The 15,900-nt window shown below is 45.9% G+C and overlaps 1 protein-coding gene across 2 annotated transcripts in view; it reads left to right on the forward strand.

Moving 5' to 3' along the window:
• Positions 1-15,900, forward strand: part of BCR (BCR activator of RhoGEF and GTPase) — a 93,344-nt gene that overhangs the window by 76,223 nt on the left and 1,221 nt on the right. For both annotated transcript variants that reach the window (XM_032127899.1, XM_032127900.1), the window contains 11 exons: positions 892-967; positions 1,551-1,655; positions 2,254-2,328; positions 2,907-3,004; positions 3,673-3,804; positions 10,857-10,916; positions 11,048-11,157; positions 11,985-12,124; positions 13,544-13,678; positions 14,277-14,382; positions 15,187-15,349. In XM_032127899.1, coding sequence (XP_031983790.1) covers positions 892-967; positions 1,551-1,655; positions 2,254-2,328; positions 2,907-3,004; positions 3,673-3,804; positions 10,857-10,916; positions 11,048-11,157; positions 11,985-12,124; positions 13,544-13,678; positions 14,277-14,382; positions 15,187-15,349 — 1,200 coding nt within the window. The remainder of the gene's footprint in view (positions 1-891; positions 968-1,550; positions 1,656-2,253; positions 2,329-2,906; positions 3,005-3,672; positions 3,805-10,856; positions 10,917-11,047; positions 11,158-11,984; positions 12,125-13,543; positions 13,679-14,276; positions 14,383-15,186; positions 15,350-15,900) is intronic.

The raw sequence follows: 15,900 nt of genomic DNA on the forward strand, positions 1-15,900 counted from the left end.
CAGGGGCTTGTGTCTGTGACTGTACATGCTCCTGCACAGGGAGGGCTTTGTGGCCTCTGCTGTGTGTCCTCAAAGCACTTTGCAAGCAGCAGACACCTCACCCTTGCTGTGCCCAAGGTTATGATGGCATCCTATAAGGCTGTGACTAATTTGCATACAAGACTGGCATTTAAGAAATAACCATAGAAATGAATCCCCTATCTCAGCACCAGTCCTGGTGGAGCAGTAGGAACAGCCCTTCATCCAAGATCCAGCTCTGCAGCAGCTGCCTTCTAAATTGCCCTGTGACTTCAAGGCTTGGCACACTCAGGGCAGTGTCCTCAGGGCTGCAGCTGCCCCTGCCAGGGTCATCCTCTGTCAGGGGTGTTCCCTGCTATGGCAGTGCTGTAACCTCTCACCGTGGCCTTTCCATGCACATGGCAAAGGAGTCTGATAAGGTTGTGTTGCTGCTCAGTGAAAATCCTTGAGCTGGTCACTGCTTCCTGACTGTCACTGCTTCATCAGTGTCTAGGCCTGTGCTGGAGGCTTCTGGCATTCCTGGTGCAACTGAATTCTGGTTGTGAGGAATAGCACAAGCTGCCATGGGAGCTGATGCAGGGCCACAACTGCCCTTGGCAGGGTGGGGCTCTGTTAGCTCTGACTGTCCGTGTTGGTGCCACGGGCACATCGCCAGAGCCCTGCCTGCCCTGACAGAGATGTGATGCAGGACAAGTGCTATACATATATACACAAGCAGAACAGTGTATCCAGCAATTTGCACTGGAGGACGGTGGGAGCAGGCAGGCCCAGCCCACCGTGGTGCATCAGACTAATGCATATTTTTATATTCTTCTGTCTCCTATATTATATTCTGTTTTCTTATATTCTATTTTCTTCCATGTTCCTGGGTAGAGTTACACATTCCTCATTTCATCAGACTATGAAAGGGCGGAGTGGAGGGAGAATATCCGGGAGCAGCAGAAGAAATGTGAGTATCCCTCAGCTGTCATTGGTACAGATACTGTGATCTTAAGGGAGCAGAGGTCCAGAGGATAAGGTGTGGGACAGGCTTCCCTGCCAAAACAGAGATCTGCGTTGAAATCCACAGTGCAATATGGATGTCTCCTGTCTGAGGCTGTTTGGGGAACTTCTGGCTGCAGCAACATGGGAGGAATGTGTAGAGAGAGCACTTAGTAAGTAAATGTGTGTAGAGATTTTCCCATTTACCCTAGAGATCAGAGCTCAGTGCAGTTCCAGGGAGAGGGAAGAACCGCACCCTTTTACCTGTCTCCATTCAAAAGAAACCTACTTTTTTGGCATGATGTTCTTGGCTTTGCAAGGAACTAAGAGCCCCTCTATTTCCTGTGAACCATCCTGAGACTTTACTTGGAAGAGGAAAGAAGTATGCCCCCAGTAGAGCTGGGCTGCAGCAGCAATACCGCCCTGAGCACCCCGGTGCTGCCACTGAGCAGTGCCCAGGGAGCACTATCCTATGTGTCCCAGGATGAGGGGTAATGCATCCAGCCTCTCCTTGGAATTTTAACTCCTCTCTCTTTCAATCTCCATGGCAGGCTTTAAAAGCTTCTCTCTCACATCGGTGGAGCTCCAGATGCTAACAAATTCCTGTGTGAAGCTTCAGACAGTCCACAACATTCCCCTCACTATCAATAAGGAAGGTAAGATTTTTGGGTTTTGCTTTCACATGGTGCAGCTGCAGTGAAACTCTCCCCCTGCCTGATTTTGTGCTTTCCCCTGGAACTGCTCTTGCTGTTCCCTTTTGCTACGGGTTGCAAGCATCCTCCAGTATACATTAATCAACTATTACACGGTCCTTTCATGCAGCTGTTGTGCAAGGTTTAAGAGTGCCTGGTGGAGTCCTAGCCCGGGACAGCTTTGAGCTATGTCTGAGAATCCTTTGGAACAACACTAGTTGGCCAAAATTGTGTCAGGGACTATCCTAAATTACTGCTTAATCTGCTAGTGTAGACATAACCTCTATAATTTACTTTTTCTCCTTGGAATTTCTTCCATGCTGTCTTGCTGATGCTAGAACTGTCACTGTAAAAGCCCCCCAGTGCCAGAAGGTATTACAGGTGCCACTGACAACGACTATGGAACGGTCTCCTCTCTTGCTGAACCGGCTGTTAACGTGCTCCTGCCATCCTTGGGGACCGTTCACCCTCTGCTCATTAACCTGTGTAATATCAGTTTCATCACTCTTTCACTCTTGGCTCCACTCTGAATGTAACAAAATTCCTTGGATCTTTTGTACAGATGACGAGTCCCCAGGTCTCTATGGATTCCTGAACGTCATTGTCCATTCTGCCACGGGATTCAAGCAAAGCTCAAGTGAGTTATAGTTCTGTGACACACAAAAGGTACTGATAGGGGTTGGATAAGCCACGTGCTGGGACAGCTGGGTGTGGATTGCAGCATCTGTGATGATGGTGAAGAGGAAAGGTGTTTTGGGGAACTGGAAGTTCCCACTCTTAACTCCGAAAAAGATCACCATAAAGGATCAAGCACACAGCACTTATTTTTAGGCCTAGTCTGTTTGAAGTTTTAAGCAGTGTTTGCTGATTACCCAGCTGTTCTAGAAACAATTCAGGCCTTACCCTGAATTCTTTCAGCTGTATTTTGTTTTGCAATGAAAGAATGGAGAGTGTTCTCTGACATCCAGATTTTTTGTTGTGAAGAAAGTGGTGTTAAAATTCAGGGGAATGAGTTGACAGAAGGATCAAAAAAGGTGACAGAGCTTCTTAAGGACAGCTGGGCTGATCAAGGTGATGAGATTTGTATTGGGATCGTGTTACTGGTACTAGTACAGAGATGATGGAAATGAAGACACCCTGTGCCCAAGTGATTAATGCAAGTTAGGAGATTCTAGCTATTACTTAAAAGTTTTTATCCCTATCTCCCCTCCTCAGATTTGTACTGCACGTTAGAGGTGGATTCTTTTGGGTATTTTGTGAACAAGGCCAAAACTAGAGTTTACAGAGACACCACAGAGCCTAACTGGAATGAGGTAGGTTTGATCTTTCTGGATATGACTTGTTCCATGTGCCAAACACCAATGCATGATGGGCAGAAGACCTGCCAGTGGAAGAGCTCGCTGCATGCTCAGCATTTGTGCTGTGTATGCTGCTTTTCAAAAAACACTTTTCTGCCAGGTTCATTTGGCTGTCAGGGCTTGCATATTTTCTCTTGATTAGCGGTAGTTAAACAAACAATTTGATACAAATGAGTCTTGTCCAGTATTTAATCTTTCAAACAGATGCATGCTTGATAATTTTTTTAAAAACACAAGTAAAAAATGTGTTGAAGGAGATGGTTTTGTTTATTGAGAGGGGGAAGAATTAGCTATAGACATTTTGCCTGTTTACAGCCAGCTCAGACCTGCCGGTGAGCAAAATTTCTTACAAGGAAGGTGAGCAAATTTGTGTCTTTGAATAATGCTTTGCTGAGACCTTTGAAACCTGACTAACGAGTGAACCATCTTAGTGTCCGATTTGACCACCTTATAGATACAAATACAACTACAGCTTATTTCTAGACCAATTCCAGTATGGAGGAGGTTTTGGCCAGTCCTTAAGTTCTCTTCTGATGAGTATTAAGGAGACTGTATTGATTATTCTGAGACTGGTGTCCTGCTGTGATGCAGCCATTACTCTTTCCTTTCCTGGTGCCCTGCAGGAGTTCGAAATTGAGCTGGAGGGCTCACAGACACTGCGGATTCTGTGCTATGAAAAGTGCTACAACAAAACCAAGCTCACCAAAGAGGATGGAGAGAGCACAGATCGCATAATGGGGAAAGGACAGATCCAGGTAAAACTGCTCAGCTCATTCCTGATACCCTTACAGCAGAACATCACAGGACTTTTGAATCTTGGAGTTCACTGCAGAGGTTTTTTTCTGCCTTCTGATTGTCTCAGCATTGAAGATTTTTCCCTCAGATTGTGAGGTACACAGGGTGATTCACAGGCAGGAAATCAGCAGCTTTGTCCCTCTTGCTTTGTGCCATGTGCCTACTTCAGCACCCTTATGGAATAGCTGCTTGTTTTGATCTCTCATTTGCCCATTAACTTCAAAACTTCTAGACCAGTGTGTAGGAACTGCACTGCCCCTGGGCCCTGGGCACTGTTGAGGATGCTCCACTTGTGACAGGAGGACACAAGAATATAGTGCCTGCTCTGTAAGTCATGTGCAGAAGGGCTGCCATCTGTGCATGCTGGAAGTTGATGGATGTGTTGGCCAGGCCCTGGGACAGCCTGACTGTTGTCGTGACTGCCATGTCCAGAGTGTGGTGTCCATGGCAGCAGGCAGCATCCGAGGAACATTTCCACTGCTGAGAATTGGCCTGGGACACTTTGTGTGGCAGATTTGTAATACAGTAGGGGAGGTGATGATTCCAAAGAGCTGCTGCTTATGGGGGGCTGCTGTGTGATAGAGCACTAAAGCTGGATGTAGGAGAAATCAGGCCATCTGTGGAGGAAAACATGGGGAACATATGTCCCCCATCTTGTTCCAGTTTGTTGCACTGTCTGTCCACAACTTTAGGAGGGTGTTTAAATGCCTGCTCTGAGAACACATCCTTTGTGTTGGAGTGGCTGTTGAACAGAACAGAGACCTTGCCCAGATACCTTTTCCTTTCTGGCATGTTTAAAGACCTCACCAGTTCCCCTCCATTTACGTCTGGCTATCCGTCTCCCCATGGATGACAGCTTCCCCTGGCACTGGAGCGATGGTCACGCAGGCCAAGGCCATTTGTGGGATTGCAGAAGCAGCTTGGGGTGAGGGTGGCCTGTGTGATCACATCCCACCTTTGCTATGGCAGGGTTCATTGCCTAAATGACTTTGATCAGGCCTCTTCCTTCCCTCCCTCCTGTTTTCAGGGAGAGCTTTTGTCTCAAATGCATGGTGGAATTTGGAAGGGAATGCGTGTGCAGATCAATAAATGCCAGCACAGGGTGTCTCCTCTGTGTGTGTGTCTCGGCTGACAGAAATCCCTATGTCCCTTCTGCTAACAAAGGCTGTTTTCCACGGAGCTGAGCAACTACAAAAGAGCAAGTTTTCAGCCCTGAGATCCCCTGGAGATTTGTGTGCTCATAACAGAGAACCCTGAAATCACTGACCCGCTAAATTCTACAAATATTTTACATAGAATGATTAAAAAAAAAAATTAATTAAATTTTTAGCAATTTTTTTCCTTCTCTCAGGATTGGGCATTTTTATGCACAGCAATTGTATATTCTGTAAATATATTTTGTACTTTAGTAAGTAAAAATACTCTTTGGTGGCAATTGAATATTAATTGCGTCTTGATTCTTTTAGAGAAACCTAAACAGCAGGAAAGTTTAAAAAAGAAAAAATCAATTAAAATGTTTTTAATTAATGTACAAATGTTGCATTCTGTTGTATCATAAAAGGCACATGCAAAAGTTCTGTTGCTTTCTGTAAATCCCCTTTGCAATTTATAAAGATACTTGATGAACTACCAGAAAAACCTCTTAGTTCTCAGTGATTTCTATCCCATCACAAATTTTAAACACTTTTGAATCAAAGAGAAGTCATATGACAGTCTGGTAAGATTTTGGATTGATAAAGATTATTAAATGTTTTGATTTTGGTTTAGTTCTATTTTTGAAGTAAACACCATTTCTCTATTAAGAAACAGTAATAATGCAGCAACAAAATCTGATTACAGTCTGCGGCTGAAGGTTGGCTGTGTTCTCCCAGGTGCTTTTGTATCAAATTTTGTTTACCTTAGAGTTTGTAGTTTATCCTGGGCTTTCTGATTTCTTGTTGTTGTTGCACTGTCATTATTCAGCCCAAGTCTGTCTGTCTAAAGGCAAGGTCTGTGAAGTTGGATGAGGATTTTTGTTTCATAAATTCCCTTTAGTTAAAAGCTCTGGGAACGTGAAGAGTCGTGCCTGCATCCTCCTGATGATAAAAGCAGAGAAATTTCTCTGTTGGCTAAATTGCAGTGTATTGTTAAGCCATGTATTATTGTAAATATGCAACTTCCCACTACTGGGAATTATGACTCACCAAATTCTGAGCCTCAGTGATGAAGACAATCAAGGAGATGAGGACTGTTTTGGCTGTGAAAATGTTTATTAAATCTCTCTGTTACATTATGGCAGTGAAGGAAGGAAGGAAGGCTGGAAATTGGTCCATGTAGTCACAAGTTTCCAGGAATGAGCAGCAATTTTAATAGCTCCCATTGCTCATATTTTCTTTTCCTATGGAATATTTTGTTTGCCTGTCTTTATAGCCAGATGCAAGAGCTGCTTCTTTTCTGCCAGTCTCCAAGTTTTTTATCTGTGAAACATAAACCCATGAGGTTTTAATGTGGGAGAACCTCCTGTAAATGTAGAAGTGAAGTCCTCACCAGACCTGGGCACAGCAGTGCTGGGTGTGCAGTGTTGAACTGACTGGCACACATGGCTGGGGGCTTCTGGTGCACCTCGGGCATGAGAAATACTGTTCCTGGGTACACTGTGAAACTGAAATTATTGGGGGAGTTGGAGGAGGAAGGAATGGACATCACCTGATAGGAGAAAATGTGAGGCTTAGTTCAGACGTGGGCATAAGCTCCTCTGTGAGCACCCCGGGCTTTTCTTTCTGTTGTTACCTTGCAATCCATCTTTGGTACTTGGGCTGGCCCTTTGGCTCCTTGAAGTTTGCACTTCACGTGGCAGACACATCCCCATGTTTGGAGTGTAGCAGCCTTTTGTCTGGCGTTGAGACTGTACCTAAGTGGGCACATTTGTCAGCAGGACCAACCTCTCTGCCTTGGGAACAGACTGCGTGAGTGAAGTGATAGCTCACCCTGTGATCCGGCTCCTCCCACTAGTGCCTCCTAGAAATGCCGTTTCCTTTGTTTTCTTTTTCTGCATGATCAGCTCAAGCTAAATATTTCCTTCTCCCTCACAGCAGTGCTGGAAAATCAGGGAGGATGTGACCTTAGATCACTCATTCTGTGGCGCAGCACCATTCCTCTGTTGCCTTGCAAAACAATCACTCTTATCTTAATTATCTGGGATGTCTCATAGCAGTGCCCGTGGCTATTTCAGGCATTAAGTTGTTTTCCATGTAAACCAGATTGTCCCATGCTGTACCTCCCAAGTGTCAGCTTGGAAACCTTCTACTCACTCAAGCTTGTTCAAGCAGCTTGCTGAAGCAGAACATTGTCCCAGCAATGAAAATAGGGGGGAAATGAAGAACGCAATGGGTCATGGCTGAAGGGTGATGGTGGGAAAGATTAACCTGTCAGTGGGGAGCTGTGAGAAGAATGGGGTTATGGCAGGACTGGGAGTTTCCAGCAGCAGTGAGACTCTTGACAACATGTATGTCACATCAGTTACAATTCAAAACTGATGGAGTGTAAAGTTGCCTGGGAAACTTAATAAAGGGAAGAAGTAATGTGAATGAATGTATAAAACACACTAACCTTAATGTTCCTCGGTCCTGCCTCTTTTGTTTCCACTGTGGCTTCTTTGTTTTTCCCTCCTTCTGCATGTTTTCTTTTCTCTCTGGGGAAAAAGAAATCATGATCAAGCTCTCTGTAGTGGTTTCCTAGGGCAGAGCACAGACACCCTTCCTAGTGCCTGGCTTGCATTTGCCAGAGCAGCATCCCCAGTTTGCCTTTTTCAAGGTTCTCACCACTCTGCTGTGCGCTCTCAGACTTTCCTAACTGCTGTGCCCTGTCTGAATTGAGTGCTGAGCTGCTGCAAGGGCCAGAGACCTGCACTCAGATACCCCTGTGGTGCTGAGCTGCTTGGTTCTGTTGTGTTTTGGGCAGGATACAGAGAGGTATTGGCTTGATTCATTAGTGAATTTGGGGCTGTAGCTTGCCACTGCAAATATCAAAGGCCACAAGGGGACTGGAGGAAGCAGCAAACAGGCAGAGTGGTTGGTTTGTATTTTCCTGTTCAGCATGAGCTTTTGGTGGGGACTGTGCAAACAAGCCCATGCGATACAGTCTGTGAGGGTTTTAGCAGGTCTGTCCTATTTGTACGGGCATGGAAACAACACAGTGGCTCTGTTTCAATGGAGATGGGGCAGGTCACTAAAACCAAGCAACTCTTTGGAGGAACTGCTAGAGGAGCAGTAAATTCTACTGTCAAGTGCAGAGGCAGCAATTGCACACTGCCTCCCCTGCTTGAGCTGGCACAACTTGCTTGGAGCTGCCTCCCTTTGCCATGCTGGCTGTGGATTGCATTCTTCTACTTGGTGTTCCTTCTTTCAGGTCACTGATCTCCAAATCAGGCCAGAAGACAGCATGGCCCCATTTGTCCTCTGTGCTGGAGCATCACTCTTGTTAACTCATTGTCCTCAGTGTGCTCTCTCCCTGCCTGCTCCAGCTGCCCTTTCCCTCTGTTGCTCTTGCTGGCCTCAGAAGGTCAGTCATCAGTTGGGATCAGGACTGAAGCTTGATGGAAGTCTCAATGACAGTTCTTGGTTTCCTGTTGACTCTGTTATGTCCTATTGTGACTTACCAGACTTAGACTTGATCTTCCTGTCTCACTCAGTGTTGCTGAGAGTTTATTCAAGCTTTGCTCTTTTAATAGCTTCCATCATTTTGCTTTGTTATTTAAAAAGCACCTTGGAGGAGTTGGGGTTTGTTTTTTTTTTTTTTTCCTTAATTGCTGTTGTTATTGCCAGTGATTTATGCAGGGTTGGCTGGGTCAGCCAGCCCTGATGCCTGTTCTCCCTGGCTGCCCCCACTCAGTACAAGGCATTCTCCAGCAGGGTCCTGCCAGCTCTGCAGCGGAGTTTGGAAACAAGGGAGCAAGAGGCAGCAGCAGGTACATGGAGGTTTACTCGCAGTCCTGGCTCAGCCCCAGCAGGTAGCCAGCAAGGAAAAGTCTCTGTGAGCTCTCAGCTCCAGGAAGGAGAAGTCTTTGCAAGTTCTCGGCTCCAGCACTCTGCTTCTGCTTGTCCTTTGCAGCAGTGTGAAAGTCACTCTTGAGACAGAGCAGGGTGGTGTTTGGCTCAAATTTTTTAACAGCTATTGACATTCTTTTGTTTTGTGCAGTGGTGGGAATTCCCTGGTCGCTACTGAGACATACTCAGCAATACCTGTTAGCTTAAATAAGCTGTAACTGGATTCTGCTGGACTTCTCCTTTAAAGTTTTTGGCAAATATTCAAACCCTCTTTCCTCTTTAGTCTTAAGCTGTCTCTCCCTGCTATAAATAATACACTCAGTGACTCCATTCTAAAAGTGTATGAAAAACTGGTTCCCAGCAAGAGGATTGTCTGTTACTGTGTCCATCAGCAGGGCCATTTTGGCAGCTTAACCAGATGACTCTTTAGAGCTGGAGATCAAGCTTTCAGGAATACTCAATTTCATGGTTGCTCCTCATAGGAAACCAGACACTTCAGAAGTGGTTTCCTCTTGATTCTGGGAAAGAATGCAGTTGTTGAAAGAAACCAAACTTCCAGCACGGAAGTTCAGGGTAGAACAGCCTAGAAACTGGCCAGCTCGTAGGGCCCTCGGCCAGCCCTGCAGGCGGGGGCGGATCTTTTCTGCTGGAGTTAAAAGCGAACCCCCTTGGCGAGCAGTCCTGTGTTCAGGGTCACTGAGGCACTGAAGCCAAGTACTGCTGCCCATTGGCCTTCTGGACCTTTGCACAGTCCCAAAATGTGGGAGCTGCAGGTTACTGACTATTCCTTACAAGGGCTCTTCAGGAATTTCTGCCGGAGTTGCACCTATAGGAGCCGGTCCAATTCGACAGGGAAGCATGTGTGTGCCAGCAGCATCCCGCTGTGGGCTCATGTCCGTAACAGAGTGCGCAGGGATAAGGTTGGCCTCGTTTGTTCTGTTGCTGCCTGGGGTCTCTGCAGTGGGAGGAACTTCACTCTCTGCTGCTTGTCTTTCTTTGGGGAGTGGGGAAGGGTATGGGGGGGGCTTGTCTCTGTAGCTGTCAGCAGCATTGGATTGCTCTGTTGATGATCTGACTGTGACCGTGACCGTGTCTAAGCTTTCCCAGAATTTCCTGCAGCTGCCATTGTTCCAGCATTTCCCTCCCCTGCCAGAGCTCTCTGGCCCTGCACGGGGCTCTGTGAGAGGGGGGAGCTGTGCTGCAAAGCAGCTCTGGCTATGACTGTTTGTTTGCTGACAGCAGCAAACTCAAAACAGGTTTGCTGCAGGTGCCTCCTCCTGGTCTTACTGTGCCTTTGTGTTGAAGAGCCAAGTGTTACAAAGCTGTCTCAGGAGGCACTGAATTCTCGCTTTGGCTGGTTCCAATGGCGATTAAGCCCCCAGGCAGACAGCTCTTCCTCTCTTGCCAGTCTACCTGGAGCTGAGTGCCACTCCTCAGGCATTTGGATGTGTTTGGGCTCTCCCAGGCAGTACTGGAATTGCTGGGTGATGTTTTAGCACTTGAGTCAGCTGCTCCCCAGCTCACAACTGTCCACTCAAGAGATCAAGCAAAGCTGAAAATGAGAGATTGGAACTTGTTATTGTTTAATGAGTTCTTGCAATAGCAGGGCCTGGTGGTCTTCCCGCCTCTGTGCTCAAATAGAAATTAAAAGGAAGAGGCTGGTTGAAGGAGGACAACTTTTCAGGATTTCTCAGCCGATTCAAACATTGATTGTGCTCCCTGAGGTTGCCTTTATTGTTGAGCTGACACTGCTCACATGTTGCTGGATTTTTCATGTGTATGAAGCCTCATCAGCCCTGTTTAGAGAACTGCACAATATCCAAAACCCGGTTTCCCTGAAACCAGGGAAACCTTGGAGTGTAGGTTTTGCTATGGAAAAGAAATAACAAGGTAAAAGTGATTGTGCTCTGCTCACTTGCAGAGGTCTTCCAGGCTAGCTGTTTTCTCTGAAGTGTGTTCCTAGCTCATGGGTAACTTCTGTTTTCCAGCTGGACCCCCAGGTGCTGCAGGACAAAGATTGGCAGCGCACAGTCATCTCAATGAATGGGGTAAGTGTGGCAAACAGAAATTAGCTCTGCTTCTGTACCTCTTGTGGGCTTCATTCCTTTGCTCTTCATTGCAGCATGAAAAAAAAAAAAAAGAAATGTTTAAGAAGTCACATCTGTTCTCTTTGGTTCAGGTGGAAGTGAAGCTGTCGGTGAAGTTCACCAGTCGGGAGTTCAGCCTGAAAAGGATGCCGTCCCGCAAGCAGACGGGCGTGTTTGGGGTCAAGATTGCTATTGTCACCAAGTGAGCTGATGGGTCACGTTTCTGCCCATTGTGTTTTAGAAGACAGCTGGCCAGTGGGGTGCACCTGCCGGTGTCCTCCTGAGGGATTAGGCAGTTCAGTCAGTCTGCTCCACTAGTCTAGGAGTGTAGATGTGGCTGCAGACAAGAGATGCTTTACAATCTCTGAGCTTCATTTTTTGCAGAGATAAAAACAAATGTGCACACAGGCTGTTTACTGACAGCCTATCACTCCTCTGAATCTAGACATCCTCCTTGCCCTTGCCTTCTCTGTAGTTAGCTGATGTGGTCACAAATTTCCAGAGCCACTGACCAGTGATGTTTCCTTTCCATAATCAAAAATGTTTGAGGTCTTTGGATCCCATTGTATTATTTTAACCCCTGATCCTTTGTCATGAATCATTTGCCAGCAGAAACCTGTTTGTTCTGTTGTATGGTTTGGGAAGTGTGGTATTTCCTCCCCATGGAATTGCATCAGTTTGAAAGCAACAGAGTTACTAAGTATCTGAGGACTGTTTGGGAGTCCTCTGATTACCTGAGCAGAGCCGCAGGCTCTAGGAGCACTGGGACCTGGCCAGGAGCTCAAGTGCTCAGGGAAGCTGCAGAACAGCCAAAGCCAGGCTGAGACAGTCAGAAAACCCTCTCCAGTTTTAAAAGGAGTTTTTCAGCTCAGTCCTGACTGCCTGCTCAGACATCCTACCACTCCATTTTCCAGAAGAAGTTTGCACAGGGAAATAAATGTTGGGGTGCTTGTAGCCGTCCTGGCTGGCTGGGGAACAGGCACTGAGGGCCTGGGCTGAACTCTGAACTCTTCTGTCTGGCTTTCTTAGGAGAGAGAGGTCGAAGGTGCCGTACATTGTACGGCAGTGCGTGGAGGAGATCGAGCGGCGTGGGATGGAGGAGGTGGGGATCTACCGCGTCTCTGGGGTTGCAACCGACATCCAGGCTTTGAAAGCTGCCTTTGATGTCAGTAAGTATTTGTGTCTGATGTTTCCTTTGCTCTGTGAGAACCTGCCTGAGCGCCCTGTCAGGTGGCTGTGCTATTTTTAATCTTATGTTGCCCAAGAAGCGTTAAGAAGTAGAGATTCTCACTCAAGGAAAATAATTTTATCCCTGGCTGCATATTTTATTAATATTCTTCAGCTGCTGACATAACAGAAGGCACACAACAGGATGGATCCTTGCACCAAAGCATGCTTTTTTTTTCTTCCCATGACATCATGGGTTTACCCGCCTTGCCAAATCTCTGTAAATGGCAGACACCTTTCTTGGGGGAAACATCACCAATCAGAAGTCATAATTTTCTCTCTGTTGTGAGGTGTCCAAATTAATAGAAATCCTTAAAATAAAGAACGTTTTGTGAAAACCGATGTTCCTTAGAACTAGTAAGGGTATTCATGAAGCTGGGGTTGGGTGGTCAGGGCTTCTCTCCCTAACTCCATCTGGACTGATGTGCACAGCCTCAGAAAATTAGATCACTTCGAGCAACCCTTGCAAAGCTCTCTTTGATCTTGAGCAGAAAAAGGCTCCTTACTGGTGCTACATTTAAAAGTGTGGCCTGTATGTCCCAAAGACACCTGAGATCAGGCAGGTGAAACATCTCCAAATTGCTGAGGTACAAAAAGTGAGTTTCTACCCTACTTCCAGCTTCCACATGATGGTCCAAGAACTGTTCAGGCCACATAGGGCCTGTGCCAGACACCCAAATTCACCCTTCCTGCACTTTTCCTTCACTTTTTTAGTGAAATTTCCTTCTTGTGCTTTCTTTTCAATCACCCTAAGCTATCAAAAACCACTGATGAAATAGTGCTCTAGTGCAAGTAAGGGTCTTTCACAGTTTGAAAAACAACGTTTTTCATTTCTGTTAAATGCTGGCTTACACTGTTTTATGAAAGCAGTGCTGATCAATGCTTAGTTTAGAGAGAGGGGGTGGTTTTGTTGTTCTTAATAGTAAAAAACTGAAGTGTAAGCCCTGAATTGCCTGTGTACTTTAGCTGCAGTCCATGGGGAGTTGAGAATCTCAGAATCTCTTATTCTAAGCTGTTAGAGGCAGGGAGTTGGAATAACAACTGCTGTCAGTAATAAAAGTTGAAATGTGTATAAATACAGTCAAGTGGGGCTTGTTCAGATCCGGCCAGGGTCGCTGGCACAGCACAGCTAGCCCTGGGAGGGTGAGGTTCCCTGGCTTGATGTAAAGCAATGAAGTGTTTGCAATCATTTGTGCAGCACTTCTCAGCTGGAAGGTTGCTCATTTAATCTGGAGAAATGTAAACAGGAAAACTCCCAGCTATTTGGACAGAGATAAAAGATAAACAGACCCAAAGCAAGGAAAAGAAGGAATGCAAGGCCAGGAGTTCCTTTACCTTGCCTCTGCTCTCCCCTCTTTCAGATAACAAGGATGTGTCAGTGATGATGAGTGAGATGGACGTTAATGCCATTGCAGGCACCCTCAAACTGTACTTCCGGGAGCTGCCGGAACCCCTCTTCACAGACGAGCTGTATCCCAACTTTGCTGAAGGCATTGGTAGGTGCCACACAAGGAACCCTTGATAATGGAAACTCTTCCATAGGAAGCTGCTCTTAAAGCAACATAAACCCCATATTTATAGTGTTGGACAGAAGCCTGGAACAAGTTGTGAGGGGAGTGGAATGGAGCTCAGAATGGAGCGTTGGGATGACATCACCTTGCCACGTGGTGGAATATGGGCACTTGCCATGCTGCTCTGCAAGCTGCAAAAGCCCAGGTTTCTGAAGGATAGGGTCAGGACAGAATGCCAGCCTACCTGCTGGGGCTGTGCACACTGACTGCCCAGGCAGGCTTCAGGGAAGCCCCCTTTGGAGGGAAGGGCAGATATAGACCTCATCTTATCTTGATGCAGAGAAAAACATCAATGATTGAAAGTCTCAAAGCACTTGAACTGCTTGAGAGAAAAGGATTCTTAATGCATTTGTGAAATAAAGGAACAAGATGCTGTGGGGTATTGATGTGCAACTCTGACCTTCCAGCCTATGATGATGTAATCACAGTCCTTTTGGGACCATCTGTATTGGCTGTTCCGGGACATGGCTCAGTCAGATTCACGCTTGCTGCCTGTGGTGATGTTTCGTTCTCTGTCTTGTAGCACTTTCAGATCCTGTTGCAAAGGAGAGCTGTATGTTGAATCTGTTGCTGTCACTTCCAGAACCCAACCTTGTGACATTCCTTTTCCTTCTGGACCATTTAAAAAGGTAATATGTGGTTCCTTGGGAAATGCATTTAATATGTAAAGCATCGCTATTTTGAAAAGTGGAGCCTTTTCTTTAAATGCCTGCTGAATCACATAAATGAAGAAGTATTTGCTGATCTGCTGTGAATGCTCATCAGATAATTATTGTCTCATACTCACTTAGTGAGGCAGTAAATCCTGAATTCCATTCCCACTCATACTGAAAAAGGATTAGAACTGGAGGAAAGGAGTAACAGAAGAGTCAGGGCTTATCTATGGCAAATGCAGATTCCTGCTGCAATGTCACTGAGACTGTACCTGCATCTGGATAAACAGACCAGGAAAGGTTTTTGTATAAACCATGAAGCTTTGGCCATATTTAAGATCTAGGGAGCCCTGTCTCAGAAGGTGTCTGAAATCCAGTATGATCTATTTTTAAAATTCCAGCACTTTGCTTAACTGCAGTGGTCAGTTCCTTTTTTAGTCAAGTCTTTCTGATTTTGTCTATGTCTTTGTAATATGATTGTAACTGGGAAGAAATATTTCCATGCTTTTGCTATTAATGCATTAAGCTGGCTTAATGCTCGCCCAATGTGTTGATTTGCCTAAGTATGTTGTACATGCCAGAGACTGTCCCTGGAGACATGAAAGATCATCTTGTGATTGAGATTCTGGATTAAAATCCAGGAAATCTGGGCTTTACCTGTGTTTCTGCTGCAGACTTTTCTGCCCTTGGGAAAATTTTTTAAACTTTGTGCCTCAGTTTCTCATTTATAAAACTCAGATGTTTATAAAGGTCTGCCTTATGCATTGTTTCTTCTCCCAGGGTTGCTGAGAGGGAAAGTGTGAACAAGATGTCCCTGCATAATCTTGCCACTGTCTTTGGACCAACACTGCTCAGACCTTCGGAGAAGGACAGTAAAATCCCTGCTAACCCAACCCAGCCCATCACAATGACTGACAGCTGGTCACTAGAAGTCATGTCCCAGGTAAAATCCTGAATGTGCCATTGCATCTCGTGGAGACACTTTCTGGGAAAGTGCAGTCCTGTGGCAGGCCTGGCTCAGCTATCCCACTGGGTTTTCATGGTAGTTTTTTTAATAAACATAAAACAACTTTTGCCCTCACACAGACATTTTAGACTGACTGTAGCACAGTGTTCCTTCAGGCAGGTCAGTTTGCATCTGTACAAATACAGCTTTTCATGAAGGAATGTCTGTATGTGTGCATCCTGTGTTTGTTTGTGCATGGGAAGTTTTTGGGAAGCTGTGTCCCAGCACCATGCTGCTGGCCTGGGGTAAAAGAATTGGCAGTGTTTCCACAATGCTCCTCGGCATTTAAACCACCTTCACTGATGCACAACAAAATGCTTTGGCCACTGTGGCCTTTGAAGGCGATGCAGAGGGTTGGAGCACAGAGCCTGTGTCACTGGGTCAGACTGGTTTATATGTTCTCTGTTGAGTAATGGCAAATTCTAGATTTAATTTTTTCAGTGCTGGAACACCAGCACCATTGTTCCACCTGGAATCTAAAAAGAGTG

This window comes from Corvus moneduloides, chromosome 18, assembly GCF_009650955.1.
Source record: "Corvus moneduloides isolate bCorMon1 chromosome 18, bCorMon1.pri, whole genome shotgun sequence".
Classification (NCBI taxonomy): Eukaryota; Metazoa; Chordata; class Aves; order Passeriformes; family Corvidae; genus Corvus; species Corvus moneduloides.